Source organism: Pelecanus crispus, chromosome 17, assembly GCF_030463565.1.
Source record: "Pelecanus crispus isolate bPelCri1 chromosome 17, bPelCri1.pri, whole genome shotgun sequence".
In the NCBI taxonomy this organism is placed as follows: domain Eukaryota; kingdom Metazoa; phylum Chordata; class Aves; order Pelecaniformes; family Pelecanidae; genus Pelecanus; species Pelecanus crispus.
The window spans coordinates 7,888,242-7,898,835 of NC_134659.1; the positions used below are offsets into that span (position 1 = coordinate 7,888,242).

General features: G+C 71.4%; 1 protein-coding gene across 1 annotated transcript; it reads right to left on the bottom strand.

Moving 5' to 3' along the window:
- Positions 1-2,244: 2,244 nt before the first annotated feature.
- On the bottom strand, positions 2,245-7,320 carry MYPOP (Myb related transcription factor, partner of profilin). The gene is given in 3 exon segments (XM_075722568.1): positions 2,245-2,670; positions 2,672-2,796; positions 6,864-7,320. Coding segments are annotated over 3 exon segments (1,008 nt in total).
- Between the last annotated feature and the right edge of the window lie 3,274 nt (positions 7,321-10,594).

Consider the following 10,594-nt stretch of genomic DNA (forward strand, 5'->3'; position numbering starts at 1 on the left):
GGGCACCTGGGTGCAGTGGGGGGATTGGGGGTGGGGGGGCACTTGGGTGCAGTGGGGGATTGGGGGTTGGGGGGGGGGCACCTGGGTGCAGGGCGGGGATTGGGGGGGTGGGGGGGCACTTGGGTGCAGGGGGGGGTATTGGGGGGTGGGGGGGCATTGGGTGCAGGGGGTATTGGGGTGGGGGGGCACCTGGGTGCAGGGGGGGATTGGGGGTGGGGGGGCATTGGGTGCAGGGGGTATTGGGGTGGGGGGGGCATTGGGTGCAGCAGGGGGATTGGGGGGTGGGGGAGGGCACCGGAGTGGGTGCTGCTGAGATCCCCCCAGTGCCCACCACCGGCCCCTGCTCCCCCCCCTCGAGGGCCGTGGACACCCATGGGCCCCGTCCCGGTGCCCGTCCCCGTGCCAGGGTGCCGCAGCCCCCGCCCCATCCCTCCCGCAGGCCCGGAGATCCCGCTCTCCAGCTACCCCCCCGCGGGCCCCCCCAGCCCCCTTCCCCATGGACCCCAAAGCCGGCCCCGCGCCCCCCCAGCCCGGCTTCGCCCCCATGGCCATGTACCCGCCGGGCCGGCCCCGCCGCCCAGTACCCGCTGTACCCCTCCGGCCCCCCCGTCTACAACCCCACAGGTGAGCACCGCGGGGGGATGGGGACCCCCCCCCCCATTCCCGGGGGGCACGGTGGCCTTGCGGGGGCTGACACCCCGTCCCGCTCCCCCCCCGCAGCACCCCCGCCCTACGTCCCGGCACAGCCCAGCTACCCGGGAGCCTGAGCGCCCGTGGGGACCCCGGCACCCTCCTCCTGCCGCCGGCCAGCGGGGGCCACGCCGGGGACCCTCGCCCCCCCCGCCACGGGGCCGGGAGGGTGCAGCGGCCGTGGCCGGATCAGGCCCTTCCCGGCCGTCCCGGGGATGACCCCGTGCCGGCAGCACAGGGCAGCCCTTGTCCTGCACACTGAGCCCTTTGTGGGTGCCTCCGCCCCGGCCGCGGGTGCCAACGGCCCCGTTGCACCCATGACGGGGGGTGCCCAGGGAGAGGGGGGTCCCCCCGAGGGCCAATGCATCGCTGCACCCCTGCACGCCCGCGTCCGGAATCGGCCCCGGCTCTTTCCCCCCGGGGTTGGCATTAAACCACGTCTTGTGCCCCACACCCGGTGTCGGCGTTGGTGTCGGCGTTGGTGTCGGCGTTGGCGTCGGCGTTGGCGTTGGCGTCGGCGTTGGCGTTGGTGTCGGCGTTGGCGTTGGTGTCGGCGTTGGTGTCGGCGTCGGTGTCGGCATCGGCGTCGGCATTGGCGTTGGTGTTGGCGTTGGTGTCGGCGTCGGCATCGGCGTTGGTGTCGGCGTTGGCGTTGGTGTCGGCATCGGTGTCGGCATCGGTGTCGGCATTGGCGTTGGCGTTGGCGTTGGTGTCGGCGTTGGCGTTGGTGTCGGCGTCGTCTCAGTGGCTCTGCGCCGGGCGGGGGGCACAGCCCCGCACCCCTCCCTGGGGAGCTGTAAGTGGGGGGGGGGCCGTGACTTCCCCCGCTTCCGCTCCCAGGGCTCCTCCATCCAAAAATTAGGTCGGGACGGGTAATTCCCACCAAAGCAGCCATTGGGATGAGCCAGCCCGGGAGCGCTGCTTGCCCGCCCAGCCCCGCTGCACAAAATTGGGGTGTGGAACCACCCCCAGCGGTGTTTTGGGGCAGAAAGCAGCAAATTCGGCCCCGGGATGGGGGCTGCGGGTGTGAGGCCGGTTCCTCCATCCGTCCCCCCCCGCCCCGAATCGCCGGAGCCAGGACCCGTCTCCCTTCGCAGCCGGCGGCGAGGAACAGGCGCCGCGGAGCGTGATTCACCCCGGCTATTTTGGACGGTTTTGGACGGCTGCTCCCGGGGTGATTCATTCCGCCCCCCCCCCGGCACCGTCACCATCACCAGGAGGGGGTGTCCAGCCACTGGCTAAATTTGGGACCGCCGAGTCCATCGCTCCCGGCGGGGGGAAAAGCCACGCAGACCCCCGGGGGCAAACCGCTGCCCCGTCTCCCAGGGGACCGGGGGTCCCAGCATCCCCTCGCCCCCAAAAACCCCACAACGAGCCCGGGGAGGGGGGAGCCGGGGCGGGGGGCAGCTCTGAGTTTTATTTAAGTGGGATGGAGGGGAAAAAAATAATAATAAAAATAATAAAAGAAGCAAGGCGGGCGCTGGGGGGCGGGGGGAACTGTCCCCAGGGCGGTCCCCGCCGGCGGCGGGCGCACACAGCCAGCTGCGTGGGGGGTCAGGGTTTGGGGACCGCCTGCTCCCGGAGGTAGAGGTCACGGATTTCGGCCAGGCTGCGGCTGAGGCCGCCCAGCGCCTGGGCGATGACGCGCAGGACGGAGGTGGTCTCCCGGCGGCTCTCGGCGTATTCCCGGCGGAAAGCTCGCATCTCCTGCACCAGCCGTTCGTTAGACTGGACGATGCGTTTTTCGGCCGGGGTGAGCTGGGTGCAGTCGGGTGCCCCATCCGACAGCCCCGTCGTCCCGGGGGGGCCCGGTTCGCCCGCGCCGCAGTTATTGAGATGCTCGGCCTCTTGCTCGAAGAGGATGCTCGGGAAATCGGAGCCCAACGGCTCCTGCTGCCCGCCCAGGTCGCCGAGGGAGAGTTCGGGGGGCGCGGGGCGCGGGGGGCTCCGGCTCCAGCCCTCGCACAGCTCGCCGGGCGGGGCGGGTGCCGGCACGGGGCAGCCGGCGCTCGGCGCCGCGGCAGGGGATGCTGTCGGCGGCCGGGTCGTGGAAGGGCTCGGTCTTCACCTCCACCGGCTCCTCCTTCACCGGCTCCTCCTTGACGCCTGCGGGATGGACGGAGAGCGCGGGGCAGCTGGCGGGACCCCCCGTCTCCCCAGCGCCCCACGGACCGAGCAACCCGACCCCCTTCTGCCTCTGCTTGCCCCGTGCCCCTCGTCCCCATCCCTGTGCTCCCGCGTCCCCTGGCCTGCACCCGCTCCCGGTCCCATCTGTACGCACGGACCCCCGGCGCCCCGTGCCCCTCGCCGTGGTCCAGCCCCATCCCGTGCCCCTTGTCCCTCTCCTGGCCCCGGTACTCCCGTATCCCGGTCCTCAGTGCGGTCCCTGCATGGCCCCAGTACCCCCACACCCCTGTCCTGGTCCCCAGATGTCCCTGTCCTGGTCCTGGTCCCCCCATGTCCCTGTCCTGGTCCCAGTACCCCTGTGCCCCTTCTCCCTGTCCTAATCCCAGCTGCCCATGTCCCTGACCTGATCCTGGTATCCTCCTGTCCCCATCCCAGTGCCGCTGTCCCTTGTCCCTGTCCTGGTCCCAGTACCCCTGTGCCCCTTGTCCCTGTCCTGGTCCTGTCCATGTCCCTGTCCCTGTCCCAATCCCACCATGTCCCTGTCCTGTTCCCAGCCCCCTCTCATCCTTGTCCTGGTCCCAGTACCCCTGTGCCCCTTCTCCCTGTCCTGGTCCTGTCCATGTCCCTGTCCCTGTCCCAATCCCACCATGTCCCTGTCCTGTTCCCAGCCCCCTCTCATCCTTGTCCTGGTCCCAGTACCCCTGTGCCCCTTCTCCCTGTCCTGGTCCTGTCCATGTCCCTGTCCCTGTCCCAATCCCACCATGTCCCTGTCCTGTTCCCAGCCCCCTCTCATCCTTGTCCTGGTCCTGTCCATGTCCCTGTCCCTGTCCCAATCCCACCATGTCCCTGTCCTGTTCCCAGCCCCCTCTCATCCTTGTCCTGGTCCTGTCCATGTCCCTGTCCCTGTCCCAATCCCACCATGTCCCTGTCCTGTTCCCAGCCCCCTCTCATCCTTGTCCTGGTCCTGTCCATGTCCCTGTCCCTGTCCCAATCCCACCATGTCCCTGTCCTGTTCCCAGCCCCCTCTCATCCTTGTCCTGGTCCCAGTACCCCTGTGCCCCTTCTCCCTGTCCTAATCCCAGCTGCCCATGTCCCTGACCTGATCCTGGTATCCTCCTGTCCCCATCCCAGTGCCGCTGTCCCTTGTCCCTGCCCTGGTCCATGTCCCCCCCACGCCCCTGTCCCAGTCCCGGTCCTGCTCTCAGTCCCCTCCTGTTGCTGTCCCGGTGCCAGTCCCTGTCCTGGCCCAGGTCCCCCCACGTCCCTGACCGGCTCTGGGTGCTCCTGTCCTGGTCCCAGTACCCCTGCTGCTGTCCCTGTCTCCTGTGTCCCTGGCCCAGGTCCCCCCACATCCCTTTTCCCCCCCATGTCCCTGTCCCAGTCCTCCATGTCCCTGTCCTCCTCCCCTGTGTCTATGTCCCCTCCCTGTCCCTGCCCCCCGTCCCTGTCCCGATCCTCCCTGTCCCTGCCCCAGTCCCTCCACGTCCCTGTCCTGGTCCCACCGCCCTTGTCCCGGTTTCCCCATGTCCCTGTCCCAGTCCCCCATGTCCCTGTCCCAGCCCCCCCATGTCTGTGTCTCCATCCCAGTCCCCCCACGTCCCCATCCTGGTCCCCTGTGTCCCTGCCCCAGCCCTCCACATCCCTGTCCCGTTCCCCTGTGTGTCCTGGTCCCCCCACATCCTGGTCCTTGTCCCCCATGTCCCTGCCCCTGCCCCAGTCCCCCCCCATACCTGTCCTAGTGCCCCCCTGTCCCGGTACCCTGCGTCCCCACCTTGGGCCCCTGTATCCATGTCCTGGTCCCCCATGTCATGGTCCCAATGTCCCTGTCCCAGTCCCTCCACACACCCGTCCTGGTCCCAGCACCTTGGTCCTGCCCCCGCCCCATCCTGCTCCCGGTCTCGGGTGTCCCTGTCCCGGTCCCCCATGTCCTGGTCCCGGTCCCCCGTGTCCCTGCCCCAGTCCTCCATCTCCCTGTCCCTCTCCTGTGTGTCAGTGTCCCACGCACCTGTCCCCATCCCCCGTACCCCAGTCGTCCCCCCCACCTGTCCCCCGTGTCCATGTCCCGGTCCCCCCACGCACTGTCCCCCGGTGTCCATGTCCCGGTCCCCCTGTCCCCTGTGTCCGTGTCCATGTCCTGGTCCCCCCCTGCACCTGTCCCCATACACCGTGTCCGTGTCCTAGTCCCCCTGTCCGTGTCCTGGTCCCACCACGCACCTGTCCCCATCCCCCATGTCTGTGTCCCGGTCCCCCCGTCCCCTGTCCCCACGTCCTGGTCCTCCCCCGCACTTGCCCCCCCGTGTCCATGTCCCGGTCCCACCACACACCTGTCCCTGTCCCCATCCCCCGTGTTCGTGTCCTGGTCCCCCCCCACCCGTCCCTGCCCCCCGTGTCCATGTCCCGGTCCTCCCACGCACCTGTCCCTGTCCCCCTGTCCATGTCCCGGACCCCCACACACCTGTCCCCGTGTCTATGTCCTGGCCCCCCCACACCTGTCCCCATCCCCCGTGTCCATGTTCAAGTCCCCCATGTCTGTGTCCCGGTGCCCCACACCTGTCCCCATCCCCCGTGTCCATGTCCTGGTCCTCCCACGCACCTGTCCCTGCCCCCCCGTCCATGTCCCGGACCCCCACGCACCTGTCCCTGCCCCCCCCTGTCCATGTCCCGGACCCCCACGCACCTGTCCCTGCCCCCCCCTGTCCATGTCCCGGACCCCCACGCACCTGTCCCTGCCCCCCCGTCCATGTCCCGGACCCCCACGCACCTGTCCCTGCCCCCCCCCGTCCATGTCCCGGACCCCCACGCACCTGTCCCCATGTCTATGTCCTGGCCCCCCACACCTGTCCCCATCCCCCGTGTCCATGTCCTGGTCCCCCCACGCACCTGTCTCCGTCCCCCGTGTCCGTGTTCCAGTCCCCCCCATCCCCCGTGCCCATGTCCTGGTGCCCCCCCACACCTGTCCCCATCCCCCGTGTCTATGTCCCGGCCCCCCCATGCACCTGTCCCTGTCCCTTGTGTCCGTGTTCCCGTCCCCCTGTCCCCCATCCCCATGACCCGGTCCTCCCCCACCTGTCCCCGTCCCTGTCCCCGTCCCCATGTCCCCGTCCCCCGTGTCCGTGTTCCAGTCCCCCCCATCCCCCGTCCCCATGTCCCGGTCCCCCCACGCACCTGTCCCTGTCCCTCGTGTCCGTGTTCCAGTCCCCGCCGTCCTCGTCCCCATGTCCCGGTCCCCCCCCCACCCGTCCCTGTCCCCGTCCCTGTGTCCCCGTCCCCCCCCACCTGTCCCCGTCCCCGTGTCTATGTCCCGGTCCCCCCCACCTGTCCCCATCCCCTGTCCCCGTGTCCCGGTCCCCCCACGCACCTCTCCCCGTCCCTGTGCCCGTGTCCCGGTCCCCCCCATCTGTCCCTGTCCCCCGTGCCCGTGTCCCGGTCCCCCCCCACCTGTCCCCGTCCCCATGTCCCGGTCCCCCCCACCTGTCCCCATCCCCCGTCCCCATGTCCCGGTCCCCCCCCACCTGTCCCCGTCCCCCGTCCCCATGTCCCGGTCCCCCCCACCTGTCCCCATCCCCCGTGCCCGTGTCCCGGTCCCCCCCACCTGTCCCCATCCCCCGTCCCCGTGTCCCGGTCCCCCCCCACCTGTCCCCATCCCCCGTCCCCGTGTCCCGGTCCCCCCCACCTGTCCCTGTCCCCCGTGTCTATGTCCCGGTCCCCCCCCACCTGTCCCCGTCCCCCGTCCCCATGTCCCGGTCCCCCCCACCTGTCCCCATCCCCCGTCCCCGTGTCCCGGTCCCCCCCACCTGTCCCCATCCCCCGTCCCCGTGTCCCGGTCCCCCCCACCTGTCCCCGTCCCCCGTCCCCATGTCCCGGTCCCCCCCACCTGTCCCTGTCCCCCGTCCCCATGTCCCGGTCCCCCCCCACCTGTCCCCATCCCCCGTCCCCGTGTCCCGGTCCCCCCCACCTGTCCCCGTCCCCGTGTCCCGGTCCCCCCCCACCCGTCCCCGTCCCCTGTCCCGGTCCCCCCCCGCCCCCCTCCCGCCCCGCGCACCCACCGTGCGGCGCCCCCCCCCCGGCGCCGGGGAGCTGCCGGTCGGTGCCGGCGGGGCCGCGCTGTCCCCAGCCGGGAGCGGGCCCGGGGCCGAGCTCCGGCGGGCCGGGGCCGGATCCGTTGCCGCCGCCGTTGCCGGCTCGGCCGGCGGCCCGAGCGGCCGGTGCCTGCCTCTCCTGCCGGTGCCGGGTGATCTTGTCGTTGGCGCGGCGGCGCAGCCCCCGCCAGCGGTTCTTCACCTCGCCGATGTCGCGCTGGTTGCGGCCGGCGGCGTTGATCTTGTTGGTGATGCGCCACCAGATCTTCTGCTTCTCGTAGGCGTTGACGGTGCTGGCGGCGGCGCCGAAGAGCAGCTGCTCGTACTTGAGCACCTCGCTCATCAGGATGTCGATCTCCTGCAGCGTGAAGTTCGGCTTCCGCTTCAGCAGCCCCCGCCGCGCCCCGCCGCCGCCCGCCGCCATGCTCCCGGCCGCCGCCGCCTCCCCCTCATGGCGCCGCCCCGCCGCCCATCGCCCCGCCGCCGCGCCTTTTGTCCGCCGCCGGCCCCGCCGCACCGAGCGCCCGGCCCAGCGGAGCCGATGGGCGCCGGGCGGAGCGGAGCGGAGCGGAGCGGAGCGGGGCGGGGGCGCCGCCGGCACCGCGCCCCCTGCCGGCCGCCGCCGCGCAGCAGCCGCCCCGCCGCTCCCCCGGTGCCGCCCCCTGCCGCGAGACACCGGCCCCGCTGCTTATGGCGCCCCCTGCTGGGCCCCGCCGCGCCCCGGTGCCGCCCCCTGCCGCGAGACACCGGCCCCGCTGCTTATGGCGCCCCCTGCCGGCCGCCGCCGCGCAACGGCCGCCCCGCTGCTTATGGCGCCCCCTGCCGGCCGCCGCCGCGCAACAGCCGCCCCGCTCCTTATGGCGCCCCCTGCCGGGCCCCGCCGGCCGCCGCCGCCCGCCCCCCGGTTCGCTCCGCTAGCGCGCCCCCTGCCGGCCGCCGGCGGTCAGGCGCCGGGGGTGGCCCCGTGCCCGGATGGCGGCTGCTCGGGTTGGGCCGTGCCCGTGGCGCCGGGCGCGGGGCGGCCCGGGGGTGCCCGGTTTGGGCGTGCCCGGTTTGGGGGGGTCCCGGTAGCCCCGGGGTGGGGGGGTTCGGGTTGCCGGGGCGGCCCGGGGCTGCCCGGTTTGGGGGTGCCCGGTTTGGGGGGGTCCCGGTAGCCCCGGGGTGGGGGGGTTCGGGTTGCCGGGGCGGCCCGGGGGTGCCCGGTTTGGGCGTGCCCGGTTTGGGGGGGTCCCGGTAGCCCCGGGGTGGGGGGGGTTCGGGTTGCCGGGGCGGCCCGGGGGTGCCCGGTTTGGGGGTGCCCGGTTTGGGGGGGTCCCGGTAGCCCCGGGGTGGGGGGGTTCGGGTTGCCGGGGCAGCCCGGGGCTGCCCGGTTTGGGGGTGCCCGGTTTGGGGGGGTCTGTCCCCAGTTCTGGGTGACCCCAGGGGTTTGGGGTGGCCCTGGGGGTTTGGGGTGACCCCGGGGCAGCCCTGGGGTGCCCAGTTTTGGGTGACCCTGGGGGCTTGGGGTGACCCTGGGGGTTTGGGGTGACCCCGGGGCAGCCTCAGGGTGCCCAGTTCTGGGTGACCCCGGGGGTTGTGGGGTGACCCCATGGTGTTTGGGGTGACCCTGGGGGTTTGGGGTGACATTGGGGGTTTTGGGGTGACCCTGGGGTGCCCAGTTCTGCGTGACCTTGGGTGTTTTGGGTGATCTTGGGGGTTTGGGGTGACCTTGGGTGTTTTGGGGTGACCCTGGGGCAGCCCCTGGGTGCCCAGTTCTGGGTGACCCCGGGAGTTTTGGGTGACCCCAGGGGTTTGGGGTGACCCTGGGGCAGCCCTGGGGTGCCCAGTTCTGCGTGACCTTGGGGGTTTTGGGTGACCCCAGGGGTTTGGGGTGACCCTGGGGCAGCCCCTGGGTGCCCAGTTCTGGGTGACCCCGGGAGTTTTCGGGTGGCCCTGGGGGTTTGGGGTGACCCTGGGGGTTTGGGGTGACACTGGGGGGTTTGGGTGACCTTGGGGGTTTTGGGGTGACCCCGGGGGTTTGGGGTAACCCTGGGGCAGCCCTGGGGTGCCCAGTTCTGGGTGACCTTGGGGGTTTGGGGTGACCCTGGGGGTTTGGGGTGACCCCGGGGCAGCCCTGGGGTGCCCAGTTTTGGGTGACCCTGGGGGCTTGGGGTGACCCTGGGGGTTTGGGGTGACCCCGGGGCAGCCTCAGGGTGCCCAGTTCTGGGTGACCCCGGGGGTTGTGGGGTGACCCCATGGTGTTTGGGGTGACCCTGGGGGTTTGGGGTGACATTGGGGGTTTTGGGGTGACCCTGGGGTGCCCAGTTCTGCGTGACCTTGGGTGTTTTGGGTGATCTTGGGGGTTTGGGGTGACCTTGGGTGTTTTGGGGTGACCCTGGGGCAGCCCCTGGGTGCCCAGTTCTGGGTGACCCCGGGAGTTTTGGGTGACCCCAGGGGTTTGGGGTGACCCTGGGGCAGCCCTGGGGTGCCCAGTTCTGCGTGACCTTGGGGGTTTTGGGTGACCCCAGGGGTTTGGGGTGACCCTGGGGCAGCCCCTGGGTGCCCAGTTCTGGGTGACCCCGGGAGTTTTCGGGTGGCCCTGGGGGTTTGGGGTGACCCTGGGGGTTTGGGGTGACACTGGGGGGTTTGGGTGACCTTGGGGGTTTTGGGGTGACCCCGGGGGTTTGGGGTAACCCTGGGGCAGCCCTGGGGTGCCCAGTTCTGGGTGACCTTGGGGGTTTGGGGTGACCCTGGGGGTTTGGGGTGACCCCGGGGCAGCCCTGGGGTGCCCAGTTTTGGGTGACCCTGGGGGCTTGGGGTGACCCTGGGGGTTTGGGGTGACCCCGGGGCAGCCTCAGGGTGCCCAGTTCTGGGTGACCCCGGGGGTTTTGGGGTGACCCCATGGTGTTTGGGGTGACCCTGGGGGTTTGGGGTGACATTGGGGGTTTTGGGGTGACCCTGGGGTGCCCAGTTCTGCGTGACCTTGGGTGTTTTGGGTGACCTTGGGGGTTTGGGGTGACCCCGGGGGTTTGGGGTAACCCTGGGGCAGCCCTGGGGTGCCCAGTTCTGGGTGACCTTGGGGGTTTGGGGTGACCCCGGGGGTTTGGGGTGACCCCGGGGCAGCCCTGGGGTGCCCAGTTTTGGGTGACCCTGGGGGCTTGGGGTGACCCTGGGGGTTTGGGGTGACCCTGGGGGTTTGGGGTGACATTGGGGGTTTTGGGGTGACCCTGGGGTGCCCAGTTCTGCGTGACCTTGGGGGTTTTGGGTGATCTTGGGGGTTTGGGGTGACCCTGGGGCAGCCCCTGGGTGCCCAGTTCTGGGTGACCCCGGGAGTTTTCGGGTGGCCCTGGGGGTTTGGGGTGACCCTGGGGGTTTGGGGTGACACTGGGGGATTTGGGGTGACCCTGGGGGTTTGGGGTGACACTGGGGCAGCCCCGGGGTGCCCAGTTCTGGGTGACCTTGGGGGTTTGGGGTGACCCTGGGGGTTTGGGGTGACCCCGGGGCAGCCCCGGGGTGCCCAGTTCTGGGTGACCTTGGGGGTTTGGGGTGACCCCGGGGCAGCCCTGGGGTGCCCAGTTTTGGGTGACCCTGGGGGTTTGGGGTGACCTTGGGGGTTTTGGGGTGACCCTGGGGGTTTGGGGTGACAGTGGGGCAGCCCCGGGGTGCCCAGTTCTGGGTGACCCTGGGGGTTTGGGGTGACCTTGGGGGTTTTGGGGTGA